The sequence below is a fragment of the Rhynchophorus ferrugineus genome, unplaced genomic scaffold, assembly GCF_030347505.1.
Source record: "Rhynchophorus ferrugineus isolate W39M unplaced genomic scaffold, kcgeb_rfMv2 rfM4, whole genome shotgun sequence".
Taxonomy (NCBI): Eukaryota; Metazoa; Arthropoda; class Insecta; order Coleoptera; family Curculionidae; genus Rhynchophorus; species Rhynchophorus ferrugineus.
In genome coordinates this window covers 4418263-4434881 of record NW_027472583.1, presented here as the reverse complement: position 1 = coordinate 4434881, position 16619 = coordinate 4418263, and the positions used below count along the sequence as shown (strand labels likewise).

Genomic DNA, 16619 nt, shown 5'->3' with positions numbered 1-16619 from the left:
TATACGATTTCAAAGTATTTCCTATTTTATATACGTGCGAGACACTATGTTGTAATTTGTATTTTAACTAAAATGAAGAATGTATTTTGCCCCGCTCTGAACATACCTGGGTGAATACCTTAAGTCTTTTTGTGTCGAAACAAGCATCATAAAATGAAAATTATTTTTCAAATAATAAATGGTATCACGAAAGGATTAAGGTCAGGGCTAAATCTCTATTTTATTCGAGAAAAATGTGTATGTAGCTTTGTGTTGTCGTGATTGAAGACACCACTTTTCTTATTGACCATGGCTATCTTATGGTTATATATGTAGAATAAAAATACTATTTCAATGCATAACTATTTCATATTATTTTATTTGATTTAAATTATGATTATTTTCCATAAATTCTAATTTTAAAATCGAGCCCATGGCCTCTAGAGGATACCAACTCAATACTGACAAAGTCGTAGGTAATACCACCTGACGTTATTTCAGCAGTTCCCCCGTTGGATGTCTTTTGGTTCACCGCTTCGATACAGTAAATAGCTTTAGAACCAGAATAATTAACCTACAATGAAGAAGAAATAGTTGTAGGGGAATGCTCGAAATCTTAAAAAACTACTTACATTGTCTTTTCTAATCACGAAGATGAATCCTAGTTTGTTAACTTCCTCGTTAAAAAGCAAATCGCTTTCGATGGTTCCAGTACAGTCTCCTTCTACGATAGAGTTACCGCTGGTGTTGTTTAATTTGCTTGAGAAAATGGTTGGTGTGGCGGATACCACACCGACGATGAAAAGAAGTGCAAAAATCGAACGCATGTTTAAGGAATGTTGTCGATACTATCGATTTTTAATTGTAGAGGGTCTTTTATACTTACGGTATTTGATGTTATTAATATTTCTCAAGTATCAATTAAAATTATTACGCCTACGAGGCATATTAAAAAAATAACGAGTTTTTACTTTTTAAAAAGAATTTTATTTATTCAGTTGCATATTTTTTTTAATACAATTAAATTTTAGTCTCGTTTAAAAAATAACCAATATTGATAGATTTCTTGTGGGTTTACGATGTGGAGTTTTAAATATTCCTCGACCTCTTTTCCTTTAAATTTTAAATAATTCAGATCCCTATGCCGGAATCCAAAAATCTATCAAAAACCTTTCTCTTGTCAGAAGGTATCAGTTCTGTACAATGTATAGCACACAATGATAACTGTCACAACGAGCGCGACATTAGTTTCGAAATTTTGAAATAGATTTCCTCTAAAAATATTTTTTTGTTATGAGGAAAAAATTATATTTGAAATAATATTCAGTTATATGTGTGACGTGACAAGTTCGTAAATGTTAGAAGTTTCTGATGGTATATTATTTTAATTATTTTGAGTTACAATTATACTTTCCAATGGTGTGCACTTCGTCAACGTAATTACGAATTGGTAAAAACGTCGGAAAATTGTTTATTAGCCTTCTAATAACTTCATAAAAGTTAATAGAAATAATCAAATTCGAGTTTAAGTTTAATTTCTTTTGCTTATTTTAATAATACTGGTGGAGCTGAAAGTCATTATCCGGTTTTCTTTTTTTTTGCAATGTAATGATTTGACATATATGTTATTTTATTCCACGGATATCAAGCTTCAACGATATACATGTTATATTTTGCGAAAGTAATACCGTCATATTTTACCTCTATTAAAATATCAACTTTCGTGTATGATCGTAAGTCATCTCTGAATCGAATAGTGATGGGTTATGAAAAGTGGATTTATTTTGAAAATGCTAAGCGTAAAACAGCATGGTTATCAGTTGGTGAAGCCGGCCGATCGACTCCAAAGCCAAATCGTTTTAGATGCAAGACAATGTTCTGTATTTGGTAAGACCACAGTGGCGTGGTGTATTATAAACTATTGAAACCTGGTGAAACAGTTGTGGTGTTGCTCAAAGGACAAACAGTTTTTATGAGATGCATCCATAAATTGTCTGAAAGATAGGCAAGATCTATAGAATCAAATGGCCAATACCTTGAATAAATAAATGTTTTTATTTTCTGGAAAGTAACGTAGTCTTTTTCGAAGAATCCTGTAATGACTTTCCGGTACATCTGGTAGCACTGCCTGTGCAGCTAAGTAATTATTTTATTCTTGTTACAGTCAATTTAGTTTTGCAAGTGAGCATAAAGTCAGTACATATTCATACAAAATTAGAATACCAACCGGACAGAAGACAAAGTTTGTAACACTAACAAACAAACTACATCTCTCCAATAAAACAAAGGAATCTATTAATTGCAATTGAAAAAACATTCAATAAGGGCCAATCAAATTCTATCATGGTCATATCATCAAATATACTTCACCATGCCACGGAGTAATTGAAACATGTGTTATGTAATACGACCCAGACTATCCGACTAACTGTTTTTTTCTAACTACCTGACTATGAATGAGTGAGACGGGTTGGTTTGTTTTTACCCTCAGTGTCGACTTGTATCGCCATTCAACAAGTGGCCGTTTCTTTTCGTAAAATAAATAAGGTTTTTAAATAAAATAATAGTTTTTTTTTGTTTAAAACTCTTTCACATCTTATTATTCATATACATTGATTCATTTTGAGAATAATGTCACTAACGTTCGATGTAATGAGGGGAAACATATTTAGCTTTCTAGGTAGCTTTCAATTATCAATTTGGGAATTGGGAAATACCTAGTCAGGCTGCTTATTGTTTTATTTCATTATGATACTGAAGTGCTATAATCAACTACATAGAGATAGAGCTATATATAGGTATTTCTAGTAAACATGTAAAACATCGTCGAAAAAATTGACATGTGCACGTTTTAATGAGTAATTTATTTAATGTAAATGTGGGAGTCAAGTGTTGATAATTGATAAAATACTTAAATTTAGTTTGTTTTCTTTTAAATTGTATGCAATTACGTGCCTATATAGAATAACCCACTCCTATATAGATTTAACTTTAAACTGATAAAAGATACAAGACCAGGTTGATAATTCAATGACTTCGTGAATTGCCTGCGTAGTAACTTTAAAATGATGCCATCAACTGCCATCTATTAATAGACTATTGAGTGATTTTGAGCAAGCTGCGTTATTTAATTGTGTTTGACTGCAGGCAGGTCCTCGAATTTTAACAAAAAAGAGAAAAATGTAAGTTTCGTACACTAATCAAACATTTTTTTGCGTAAAACCAAGGGAACTTTTTGCACCATCAATTTTAATGATTAAGAAGTAGTTTACTGAGTTCCATTGTGGTTATACCAGCATAACTGACGCTATGATGTTCTGATCATTACCTCAAAAGAGGTCAAATATAAGAAAAGCAATTTACTGAAAACGACAAAACATTCCTCTGATTGTTAACAGAGGGTATAAATCATATCTGTAGAAAAAGGGGCCACAATTCTTCAAGATTGGCAGTTACCTTATGCCATGTGAATGGGAAGTAAAAGCCATGAAATTGATAATGAATGATGATGAAAAAAGATGAATTAGTTATTAATTATTTAAAGTTAAAGTTGGTTTATAAAGATATTCTGTTTATTTTTGTTGATTTTTAGCGAGTTATTATGTAAGGAAGTGTTATTTGGCCGTGGATAAAAAATATTGCTATCCAGAGCAACTGTGGAGTTTTAAAACACTACATTTTATATGAATAATTATAATTATAATTCGTACAAAACTAAAAGGTTGGTAATTGTTAACTATTCCTGTTGCAGTATTTGAGTGTAACAACATTCAAGTCATTAAGCCTTATTTCTGATGAGTTCAGTTATATCAGCTTCATCTATTATTACACAATATCAATTTTAGAATTTTACAAATATTGCTCAGTAGACAAGTCAGTATATTTTTTGATGAATGTTTTTTTTTTGAAGAACTATTTGTAAAATACTTAAATTTAAATTCTCTAAAGTAATTTTTGGGAAAATATTAAGAACACTATTATCTAAAATGGGATTATTGGTACAATGAAAATTGACTTATATGTTTAAAAATAGCTCTTCACAATTTATGACTCGAAAATATAATTTTAAGCTGATATTATAACATCCTTAATTAAGTAAAATTGGAGTTATTTTTACGACTATGTTTATAACAACAATGAACAAAAATACTAGTTTCTTATTAATTTTCCCTTATTTTGAAAATAGACCGACATACGTGTTTTATGACCACAAATGTTACTTCACCGTCAATTTTTAATACTTTAATGTCTCGTTTAAATCAACGAAGGTTTATCTGGACTGGACCTACAGTTTAACGTGGGATCCGAACCACGGTCCTCAGCATTAAGCCTACCGACTGGCGAGTGACCAACTTAGAGACCATCCCAGAGGACATTCGGTCTTACCCAGGCGGGTTACTGGCGTGACTGGGATGGTTATTCCTTGACGGATTTTCTTGCTTATAACAATAATGTTGTCAATAAAGATATTTACAATTTCAATCACAAACATAATATACATCCATGATACAGCAGGATTCGAACTCGCGACTGTCGCAACAGTAGGAGGACCGTCCTGTCTCCTTTTCTCCTGCACCAAGGAAGCCGGCTGAGCAAGTAAATTTTATTTCATAGTATAAGTTCACCTTACGGGGGTAATGTGAAAAGTTCTTGATCTGAAGATGAGACTTCGATTTTCCGTTAAAAATTATTTCCTCCGGTATCAGTTCTATCTTAAAATATTGAAAATTAGAGGTAGAAATTAGGTGGCACCATGTATTTTGATCAGCGATACCTATTGGTAAAATGCGAAATATCGCTGTAATAAACCTAACCTAACTGTTAAATTTGATAGTTAACATTTCATGTTTTTTCATTTCATTTTATCAGAACTTATTGGACGAGACCTCAGCTTAAACTGCTGAAGTCAGTTGAACATTTAATAGGTCAATTTTCTCAATAAATACCTTTTTATAGTGAAAAAATTATCAGATAATATGTGTTTCTTTTGTTCAATATGCCCTGGTTGTTTTACTATAAAAGTTATATTGTTGGATCAAAACATAACCCTCAGATGTCTGTTTTTGAAATTAATTGGAAATTCTCAGCATTACAAAAGTGTTTATTTTTGTTTCCTTTCAGTTCTACGATACAGGAATATTCAGTAAGAAGTTCGATGCATGTTTGTAGGAGCAATATACTGGCAGTAGAGATAAAAAATCAGAATTGATTCGGTGGAAGAGTAAACAAGTAAACAGAAAGCAAACAAGACAGTTGATGGTGAACTGAGAGAGCATGGAGGGCATAACACAGGTAGAGAGAAAAAGGGGAAGAATAAGGACACAGAGAAGAAAAACCAAAGCAAACCTGGGATAAATGTATCATGGAAATACTTCACAACAGAGGAAAAACCTCGTCAGAAGCAAGCTGACAGAGCAGAGAAAAAATGAGCCGAGTTTTTACATGGAAAAAGAGAGAACATATAGTCTATTCAAAGATATTTTGTACTTACGCCATACGTTTCATTCGGTTTTAGAAAATGTTTAGGCTAGTTCTAGTAGATTAACTTTTCATCGTGACGGAAAACTTTGAATATTTTTCATCGCATCTGAATACCTGGAAAATCTTTATTCATCAACTGCTAAGCTGTCTCAAAGTTATTTGAATGTTTTCTTCGAATTATTTACGTATATGACGTAACTGGTTGGGCAAAAATCCCGCTACCATTTTGATTGCGCGCCATCTTGGTTTTGTGACGTTTAGCTCAGTTTCGCTTTAACCATTGTGTTGTGTAGACGTCCAAATTTTATTATGGATAACAAAAACGAGCAGGAGGAGTGACAATATTTATTGAAAATAATCGTTCCATTATTGGCACTCAGCGGAAATTGCGTCAAAAATATCCTAATCCTCTAGTGTCTCACAAAACCACAATTTTCGACAGTACGGTACGACAGCAGACAGGCCTCGTTCTGGAAGACAACGGACGTCTCGTAACGCTGAAAATGTGGCTCTGGTGCGCGATAGTGTTGCAGAGTCTCCAGAAACATCACTTCGGAGACGTGGTTCCCAGTTAAACATTACTGCACACAGTTAAAGGCGAATTTTGAAAACTAATTTGAACATGTTCATGAGTACAGTAATGGTACAGTAATCCTAAGGGTGTGTGGTGAAATTGAAGATTTTTCGTCTAAGCTGTATAGTACTGCATGGTGTGGTATTCATGCTGGGAACATAATTGGTTCTTTTTTTGAAAATGACCAAGGTGTTGCTGTTATTGTTACTGCTGAACGGTACCAAGATATGATTCGAAGATTTCTTGCATCTGAAAGGGAAGAGCAAGGACTAGAGAACATGTGGTTTCAGCAAAATGGGGAATTGAAATTCAGCATTTAAAATCAAGAGTGTATGGGAATAAGGCCCAAACGATTCAGGAAGTCATGAAAAATGCCTTAAACAGAGGCGAAAGTCGCATAGCGAATCGAGATCATCATTTAGTTGATATAATTTTTCAATCATAACAAAAAAAATATAAAGACCAAGTAAACTTTCTATGAAAACCAAACTTATTTATCTTTTCTTTGACCGAAGTTATAGGCAATCGAAATGGTAGCGGGACTTTTGCCCCACGCTGCATTTAATGGGCTTCGTGGGCAGTTTTTTAAAATTAAACAACAGTCGTGAATGTCGAAAATATAATTTTGAGCTTTCCATTTTTAGCGTTTGCATACATTGAATAATTCAATAATACCAAGTGGAAAACGGTTGTTTTGTGTAAATTAATATCCAAACCGTCGAATTTAACAGTTGTTTGAACGACTTGAGTGTATTACCATACTACTAATGACATACTATTAACTTCTGAGCCCTATCCCATATCCTGACACTATCCTAAGGATTGTTGGAATACAATTTGGTTAATGACAGCTATAAATCTCAACCTGAGGCAATATCATGGATATGAGTCAAACATTTTCCATTTTTGAAGAAAAAATATAATCCTGATTACGAAAAAACGAGCATTGATTAGGCTCCGAACATCTAGTATTATCTATCTATGTTATCATATGTAAATAAGATTATATTAAAATAAAAATTGTTCGCAAAAAAATCCCATTATTATTTGAATTTGCATTATTTTTGTTATTCAATTATCACCTGCTAAAGTCTAAATGATAACAATGGAATTAAATAAATTAATGATTCAAGTGTTTACTTGTTGAGTGTTTTCGATGAATTTTTATTGTATTACATCTTACCCATACATTAAGCTATGGCGTATTTATCGTAATATATTTTAATATTCAATTATGAATACATAAATAAGTCTCTTATGTTGAACAAAATAAGAGTTAAATAACGTAAAATATATGATTTAATATGTCAAGTATTCAACAATTGTATCTGCTTCACACATTTTTTGTTTTATATTATTTTTCAGTTTCTGATTTGTTTCCTCTCCGTCCTTGCTTTCCATGCTCTTTTTGTCGGTCTTGTGCTGAAAGCTGAAAATCAACTGAGTTGTCTCTTCTCTATCTATTCATCTATTGATTCATTTCTGCTGATTGTATATTTTTTAAATATTTCTTTGACAATCTTTGACAATTTGTTTGATATTTCCTTTTGTTTAACGAATTTGCTATTGATAAGGAAGTACAAATTCATGGTTCTTCCAATTGTGGCATTAATTTTCCTCTTTTGGTTTCCATTATTTTCGATTTTTATACTCAAATATTTATATGCACACTTGTTCCACTTTCATACCTCGTTTTGGATATGTGTTATTTCTGGCTCTCCTAGTGTCATTTAATGTTCTCTCAGTGCCATATTTTGTTTGTTGAAGAAGGTGGATCGGTCTATCAGTTGTTATTGAACAAATCTTCAAAAGGTCCTACCAATACTTTTTTTTCCAAAGTTTTATACCCTATATGTAGACCTGTTTGGTCCATTTGACATCCCTTTATTATTTCATCCATTAATATTATAAAAAGGGTTGGGCTTAAACCTGCTTTTAGTCATGCTTGAGTTTTGAAGTAGTAACTCTATTTTTGAGTTAATTTTTTAAGGAAGCCGTAAGGAATTGATCATAATGAACTGCTTGCATCTAGACAAACTCTTAATTCGACTCACTGCTATCAAATACTAAAACTATTGCTATTGAAGCTGTCAAGTAAACACTAGACCACGTACATATTTTGTATGTCGGCAAATATTAACTGGGAAGTTTTTAAATTTTCATCCACTGTATAGCCCACACTTTGCCCTATGCGATTATCATTTATTCTGTTCTCTGCAAAATACTTTTAGTTGTGTAATCCTTGTAAGAATCATTTAATTCAGTTTTTCATCCCGGCATTTTAGAATTTCTACAGTGACGGACTTATGGTTCTACCAGAAAAGGGACAAAGTTAATTGATCAAAACGGCCTAATTTCAATAATTAGAGTATGAAATATTTATATTTCAATGACTGATAAAACCCTTCAAGAGAGATTACTTTGAAGTGGATCAACTAAACTTGAAAAAATATTTCACTCATAGTATTTTTATCACTATTTGGTATGTTTAATCAATAGATTATAACAAAGTGGTAAAAATAGTACAATAATAATGTTTCGCCAACGTACGTCACGTCGCCATTTTTGTATATATTTCAGCACAGACTAAACATTTCTATTTGTAAAAAAACACAAGAGTCAACGCGCTGTTACCATAAAAAAAGTTTCATTTATAGCAATAACATAACATTCAGGAGGTTTCGATAGTATAAACTATATAGATAGACTTATTGGAGACGCTTGGTTAATAGAACCAACAACAGCGGAAAATATACAAGCTAAAAAACGCACTACTGTCGATATTATTAAATTTTAGCAAAAAAAACCCGGGTATTGACATTTCTGTATTTGTATTTTATAAAATAATACATGAAAATAATAAAAGAATAAAATATATGGCTTTAGTTTTGGTTTAAATGTATAATTAAGCGCTTTTATGTGGGCTTTTATTTATTTTTCAACATGTGGCCAGGAATCCTGTGATTAATTAAAAGTATATTAATACAGTGCGTGCAGCAGGAAAGTCCAAACTTCAAAGTATCACAAATAGAAAAAAATTGTAGGAGAGCATCTACATATAAAAAAAAATTCCGGATATTATTTTCTTACGTTATACTTCTTTTACCAAAATGATTAAGTTGTAAAGCGTACAAAAGATCTATGAACTCTGATCTATATCTCTGAAGCTTGTAAAATTATATGATGTTCCTCTTTTAGTACCTCAATACCTATAGTATTGCTTTTTTTGCATACTTTTTGTTTGGTTTTAACAATGAAGAAATACTTACAAATTCGGGTTAGCTACATGATATTTATTAATAACTCAAGAACGCCTGAATAATAAATATCAAACTATCGAAACACATATAATAGAAAAAGTAATTTATTTTTAAATACATTAAGTGTGTAAGTCTGCTATCTTCCGTGATTGTCACGTTTATAGCTTATTTAAATTAACACGAGTTTTCACATTTGGGTAAACTTTTGAACCTGAAGAGATGATAATGATTCGGAACGTTATTTGATGTCCTGAGCTCAGATTTTCAATTCGTGTGTTAATTTTGCTTCAAGTTCACAAGATCCTGCATGGTAGTACACTGTAGTCTTACAACGGCTTTCAGGTGATGATGTTGCATTAAAGATCATCATGCAGAAGATTGTTACTGTTGCTCGTTGAATATCGTCGATATAATTGTGAAAAATAGCACAGTAACAATACAATTAAAATGTCCCCGCCCTGGCACATAGATGGCGCTACTAGAATTAAATCCATACGTTTTTTAGTTAGCCCTAACCGTCCAAAGATGCGTGTATAAATTTGACAGCTGTCGGATTATTAGTTTTAATCGTTAGTTTGAATGTCATGTTCATTAGTGAATTATAAAATTTTGAGGCAACTTTTGTTATTGCGAAAAAAATGGATAAAAAGGATTTTCGCGTTTTGATAAAATATAAAATAATAAATTTAGACGTGGTGAAATGAGCACTGAAGACGGTGAACGCAGTGGCCGCCAAAAAGAGGTTGTTACCGACGAAAACAAACGTAAATTGAAATTGAATGAAATAGCAGACACTCTAAAGATAATAAATGAACATATACATCATATCATTCATGTATATTTGGATATGAGAAAACTCTGAGCAAAGTGGGTGCCGCGCGAGCTCACTTTTGACCAAAAACAACGACGAGCTGATGATTCGGAGCAGTGTTTGATGATGAACAAGTGTAATAAACCCGAGTTTTGCGTTGATATGTGACAATAGATGAAATATGGCTCCATTACGTCACTCCGAAGTCCATTCGACAGTCATCCGAGAGGACTGCACGCGGTGAATTCGCTCCAAAGTGTGGAAAACGCAACAGTCGGCTGGCAAGGTTATGGCGTCTGTATTTTGGGATGCGCATGGAATAATTTTCATTGACTACCTTAAAAAAGGAAGGACCATCAACCCCGACTATTACATAGCGTTATTAGATCGTTTGAAGGAAAATTGAAAAAATGGGAAATTGCCAAAAAGTCCGCATTTGAATAAAAAGAAAGTGCTGCTTCACCAAGATAATGCACCGTGTCACTAGTCAGTGAAAACGATGGCAAAAATCCATGAATTAGACTTCCAATTGCTTTCTCATCCACCGTATTATCCAGATCTGGCCCCCAGCGACTATTTCCTGTTCTCAGATCTGAAAAGATCATCAGATCATAAGGCTAATCCTTGATTATTTCTGGCCTGAATCTAGAAAATTCATGTTTTTCTTATGATGAATATGGAATATGTCGTGTGTCACAAGGTGCTTAACTAAAGATAATTGCTCGACTGTAACTCATGCAGCGAAATACATAGTTTTAATAAAGGGAGACTTGCTAATACTTTTATCCTTGATTGTTATTTATTTTCTTTATATATGATATTAAACTAAACACAATAATAATTTAATAATAATATTAAACATAATACATTTTTTTATTCATTTTATTACGTTAATACAATTCTAATTAATGTTCAGAAGAAAGGAAACACATTATTCATTTAGTATTTTATAAATAACAACTTAATGATATACAAGAACAAGATCTCTTATTACTTTTCGATTTGGCATTATTTCATCAGCTAAGTAACATCAAAAAGTATTTTTCTCCTGCATTTTAGACAAGGATCTTAACTCAATTAGAACTTCCATAAGTTATTTCAAAAAGAGGATTCGTTGTTTAATATTTAATGCATCTCCAAAGTGATACATGATTGTCGAATATATAAACTTGAAAGATATTAAAATCATTGTTGGAATGTTTTCATTATCCCTGGTATGACGGGTTGAAACTTCCCGACCACATTTATTGGCGAAAAGCAATTTATGTCGTCCATTTGTACGGATTTATGTTGATGTTGGTTGCTAATGCATATTGGGGTTTATGTCTGTTTAGCTAAATAAACAATGACAGAGGAATGGGGTAATAAATCGGACGCAACAGAAAGGAAGGGGTTTTGATTGAAATATCCATATATTTTCATATTTCTTGAAGTTCAGGATTATGGAGCGATAACTGAAGAATTATTTTCCTGTATAATTTCCCTTAACTTCAATATACTTATTCTAATGTTGAAAATTAAAAAAATGCAACATGTAATATTGTATGCAATCCATGTTATGTCAAACATGATCAGGATTAAAAAGCAGGATTGTGAGCATTTGTTCACGATTGTGAAGGAGTATGTTAAATAAAAATCCTAATATAGCAGCATTTTGGAACTCTATTTTTTCAAGATTATTTATTAATATAATAAGGTAAAAACCCCTCGTTAAACTGTAGGTCCCGTCTAGGTAAACCCTCGTTGGTAAAAAGGAAACTTTAAAATATGTATAAAAAAAACAATAATACTTCTTTTATTTTTTATGATAAATATTCAACATCTGTTCGTTTTCAACAGATGTAATATCATTGTCATTCGTATACAATATTTATACATTATCAATATTCAGTTAATATTTTTTATGTATTTAAAACTTAGGATCGCATTTATCTGGGGTAAATAACTGTTCGTTAACAACTAAATGCTGCAAAAACTTTTTCTGTAATATACACAATGTAAAGGTGATCGTCACGAACAACACGAAGCATTAATGGATCGTCTGTCATTAGCAACTGCATCATAATATTGACCGAAGTAGAATCGCCATAACTGTTTCGAACATCGTTTGTAAACTCGTAAAGTAACATTGCAAAGTTCTCGCCCCACAAAATTAATCCGAACCTTCCGTAAACGCGGGCAATATTCGAATTATTCGAAATAGAAACATCAACAATGTTTAGAGAGATTAATTCCAACTTGTATTTCATTTTATAGCACTATAACATTAAAAACTACTACATTAAAAAATATATTTCAAACCTAGTCAAACTGTAATTAAATATTACTATATATCTGTACAAATCAATTCTATTTGTATACAATGTATTTGTGTAAGTTTTCTCCATTCTTCCGAACAGTTGGCTCAAAATGACGTCCTCGAAATGGCCCAACGGAGCTAAATCAGACGAATATGGTGGTTGCAGAATGAATGATATACAAAAAAGCAATGTAATGAGCAAAGACTTAATGTGGTGATTATAAAATAAATATTTTGAGCACAAAACTTTGACATCGTAAGATTTTAATAAGAATTCTGATATAGAAATATCATTTGATGATATCATATTATTAATTGTTGTGTTGTTTGCCACCAATCACTGAAGAACACCTTGAAGGCCATACAAAGACAATGAATTGCAAGACTTAATTGCAGAACACTCAAACTCAAACTCTCCAAGAACTTGAGTACAGAGTAGCAGTTAACAAATCAGCTGTTTCCGGTCGTTTATGTATATAAAATCAAAGAAAAGATAAAGTGGACATTATTATAGGCAACCTATTTAACGATATGAGGTTAATCAATTTAATTAAATTGGCAGCGTCATCTGTTGGCGTAACATGTAACAATACAGTTAATAATCTTATTGACTATGTTGTTACTGATGTATAAATATAGTCAATGATACTGATTAGATATTATAAACAACTTAAGGTTGTTTTTATAATCATCCATATCATATCATATCTATCTCGTCAAATATATGTTTTAAATTTGGTCTATTATATAATAGTATTTATTATAAATAATTAATTGATTTAATCAGCCGTTTTCAAAATAATGGGCGGAAAAAAGTATTGGCCCAAAAAATATTTACAACACACGATGTTATATTCGTAACCAACTTAATGTTGGAGCTTCACTGACCGGCTTCACTTTTTTACTTCAATTGAATAAAAAGGCGGCTGAAGCCGAATGCGGTGTGACGCTAATGGCAATCATGTTTTATCGATTTCGGAATATGAATATTGGTTTTGACGACTTAAAAGTGGTTATTTCGACACCGAAGACGAAGAGAGCGAAAAAAAAATTAAGAAAGCATTACTTGATGATGATCCATATAAAACTCAATAAGTATATGCAAAATTATCTGGAGTAACACAAGACACCATTTCTAATAGTTCGAAACACATGGGACTGACCCAAACTATTGGATATTTTGTCCTGTATGAATTGATGTCAAGAAATATTGGAATGCAAAATATCGAATGAGTTTTTTTTTTGATTATATAGCTACTGGTCGGAAAGTGGTCCATTACTTTTACATTAATCTAATAATATACAAATTAATGGCAAAGCTGAATATCCATGAAATGACGGAGCTTGGTGTGGTATACTATGAGAAAAACTGACGAAATACCAGCAATAACATAACAATATTTAATATTCAACAAAATTATTCTTCAGCATAGCAAGGCTCGATGAAAAATATACTTGAAATATTAAAATGAGAAGAATTATACCGCCTGCCATATTCTCCAGACGTTACTTCTTCCGATTAGTACTAGTTCCGACATCTGAGTTGTAACCTGTTTGAGTAGCGTTTCACTTCCTATGAAAATACCAAAAATGGGTCTGTTCTTGAATAGGCTCAGGAGATATATCGGTTTTTCGATATGAATACTGAACATTTTCTAAAAGGTGGGAAAAAGTAGCGGCTACTAAGGGACATTATTGTAATGGAATACATGGTACCGATTTGTAATATAGTACAATAAAGCTTAGAATAAAAAATTCATTAAAACCAATTTATAGGTTAATAATTTCGGCTTTTCATGTTTTTTTAAAGTGAACTTACTCGAATAAATTTCAAAGGCTAATCGTTTTCGTGAAAATGAATGGCCTTCATGACTTTTAGAGTGGCCAAGAAAGAGGCTTCATTGCCAAGTAAGTTGTTCCATACACTCTTGTTTAGATAATAATAACTTCAAATTGGAAACCTCAGAGGGAGCCTAACGATACTTAATGCTAAGCCAAGAGTATGCCAAGAGTGAAAATATAAATAGCGACCCCCGCATACTAACTAATAGTATCTTGTTCTAACTGAATATGTCTATTGAGCTGATGATTGATAAAGTAAGGTATTGACTTAAAATATGGAATTAAAATAGGCTTACGGTATTATTAATTAATATTAATTAAGTACGGAACTATTAAACTACATGTTGAGCTGGAAAAACCAATAAGTACCAAACCAATCATATCACTTATGAATATCTTATATGTTATTCACATTTTGGCATCCAGAGATGCATCCTACAAAATTCAACTGATACGATAATTAAAGCCCTAGGATATAAGTCATAGGCTTGACATTAATATCAGACACTACTTCATTCACTTAAAGTAACCGTACTTGTTGACGATGAAGTTTAACTTCCGATGGTATTATTACTAAGAAATAAATAGCTAAACTATTTTTATATAGATGGTTTACTTCTTTTTGTCAATGCACTAAATATAAACACTCTTTTTAGAAGAGCAGTTAATAATGGCTATTGCTATGTGCAAACAAAAATTAATCGTCATTTCAGAGAATCTAAATTATTTAAGGAATAAAATGAAAAAGCGTTAGTCATAGTAAATCAATATGAGTACACTATGCATTAAAAATCAAATGATTCATGCAAGGCCGATACGTTTAAAGTTGTACTTATCTATTTTCCGATAACAGAATAGCTGTGTATATAATCTCCAGAATTTCAAACTAATAACGTTCATAATACACGTGAAGCAACAATGATTGTGGTTTTTGCATTCCTGTTTTCTGTGGCTGTGATAACTCCGGCATCGACCAATGCCCAGGGTGACAATTATGTCACGTCCATCATTGATGGGAACTGCACAACGACACCTGACCAAGATATACTATTTAATGATCATGTTCATAAAGTAGGAATACCATTGTTCACCAGAAGCGCCACCGTGAGTAACGAAAACATTTTAAGATACTTTTCTGAGTGAAACTGATTTTGTAGTCTACTTACTATGGGGATGGGATAATCTATTGTGTAAAGGCGATAAATCAGCAGTCAGAAGAGGTTGGTGGACACGTTAACATAACCAAAGGTGGCGTTGGACATACATTTGTTAACATCGAGATGAAATCCTTTGTGAGTCATGGAATTGACTTTAGGATCAGTATCTATGGGAAATAATGTAATATATAGAAACAGAATAAAATGTGTTATATATATGTGATCCAATTGTGACTTCTCCTTCGTTAAAATAAAGTAATTTTTAGTAAATTCAAAGTATTTGTTTTCATTCCTACGCTTTTATTAACGCAAACAGTGGAAACATTATTAATATAAAGTTTATTTTATTCATATGCATTAAGCTTATGGTAAGAATTAGTGGTGTATGGTATTGCCAGGGTTGCCAATGCCGATTTATCAAATTCCCCAAAATCTAAGTCAAAGTCGTTAAATTTGGGAGAAAAATTTTCTCCCAAATCCCCTCAAATTCCACAAATTCCCCTCAAAATAATTTAACTTTATAAAACAGGTCGCAACCATTTAAATAATGTTTATATTTTATCTACTCATAACACAGAATAAAGTGTAATTAATACTTATAAATAATTAATCAATGCAAGCTTTTTGGCGAAAGGTTTAAATTTGACACTGTCGTCCAATTTCTCATGTCGTCTTCTATCACTTCTCTTGTTGTCGTCAAACACTTTTAGAAACTGTGATGCTGCTCCGTCGTATTCCAATTATCGGTTTTGGTTTCAGCGATTTGAAAATGTTGATTTTGATGTACATGACACAGAATGCCCTGGAGTCCCAAAAGAGTCCCATGACGACAATTAATGTCAAGGCTTATTGGATGAAAATCCAGCTCAAACTCTCGAAGATTTTTCAGACATGTTAATAGTTGACCATTGAACTATTGACCATTTCTAAACGTTTTCGTACGCAGGTAAAGATAGTAACATTAATAAAGTATTAATATACAAGAACAAGCATTAACTAACTTGTATTAATTAAAATATAGGTATAAAAAATCACAGACACATTGGGAGTAGAATTGGCAATGACAATGTTCGAACATTTTACCATAGCAAAGTCCATTATTGCAGCGGTTACCATGGTAATGTCACGTTGTTATGGCATTATTTTGTGGCATTTAAGGTAAATATTATTTATTTAAATGCAAAATCATAATATGAGTGTTATTAACCAGAATATG

At 32.1% G+C, this 16619-nt stretch overlaps 3 protein-coding genes across 4 annotated transcripts in view; 1 reads left to right on the top strand and 2 right to left on the bottom strand.

Moving 5' to 3' along the window:
* The window catches only part of PKr-C (neuromedin-U receptor 2-like), a 228569-nt gene that overhangs the window by 21128 nt on the left and 190822 nt on the right, over positions 1-16619 (bottom strand). The window lies entirely within an intron of this gene.
* On the bottom strand, positions 329-840 carry LOC143196590 (putative salivary secreted peptide). Its single transcript, XM_076404402.1, has 2 exons — positions 612-840; positions 329-553 (listed from the first exon to the last, which is right to left on the bottom strand). The coding sequence occupies exons 1-2, from the start codon at positions 804-806 to the stop codon at positions 377-379; spliced, it is 372 nt and encodes a 123-aa protein (XP_076260517.1). The 5' UTR covers positions 807-840; the 3' UTR covers positions 329-376.
* Positions 15122-15673, top strand: LOC143196591 (uncharacterized). The gene is made up of 2 exons (XM_076404403.1): positions 15122-15350; positions 15404-15673. Exons 1-2 carry the CDS (start codon positions 15165-15167, stop codon positions 15581-15583), a joined length of 366 nt encoding a protein of 121 aa, XP_076260518.1. The 5' UTR covers positions 15122-15164; the 3' UTR covers positions 15584-15673.

Excerpts from the sequence above, each read along its gene's own strand:
- LOC143196590 (XM_076404402.1), bottom strand. The coding sequence starts at position 806 with ATGCGTTCGATTTTTGCACTTCTTTTCATCGTCGGTGTGGTATCCGCC. Across the intron at positions 554-611 it reads TCGTGATTAGAAAAGACAAT|GTTAATTATTCTGGTTCTAA; the intron begins GTAAGTAGTTTT and ends TCTTCATTGTAG.
- LOC143196591 (XM_076404403.1), top strand. The coding sequence starts at position 15,165 with ATGATTGTGGTTTTTGCATTCCTGTTTTCTGTGGCTGTGATAACTCCG. Across the intron at positions 15,351-15,403 it reads TGTTCACCAGAAGCGCCACC|TCTACTTACTATGGGGATGG; the intron begins GTGAGTAACGAA and ends CTGATTTTGTAG.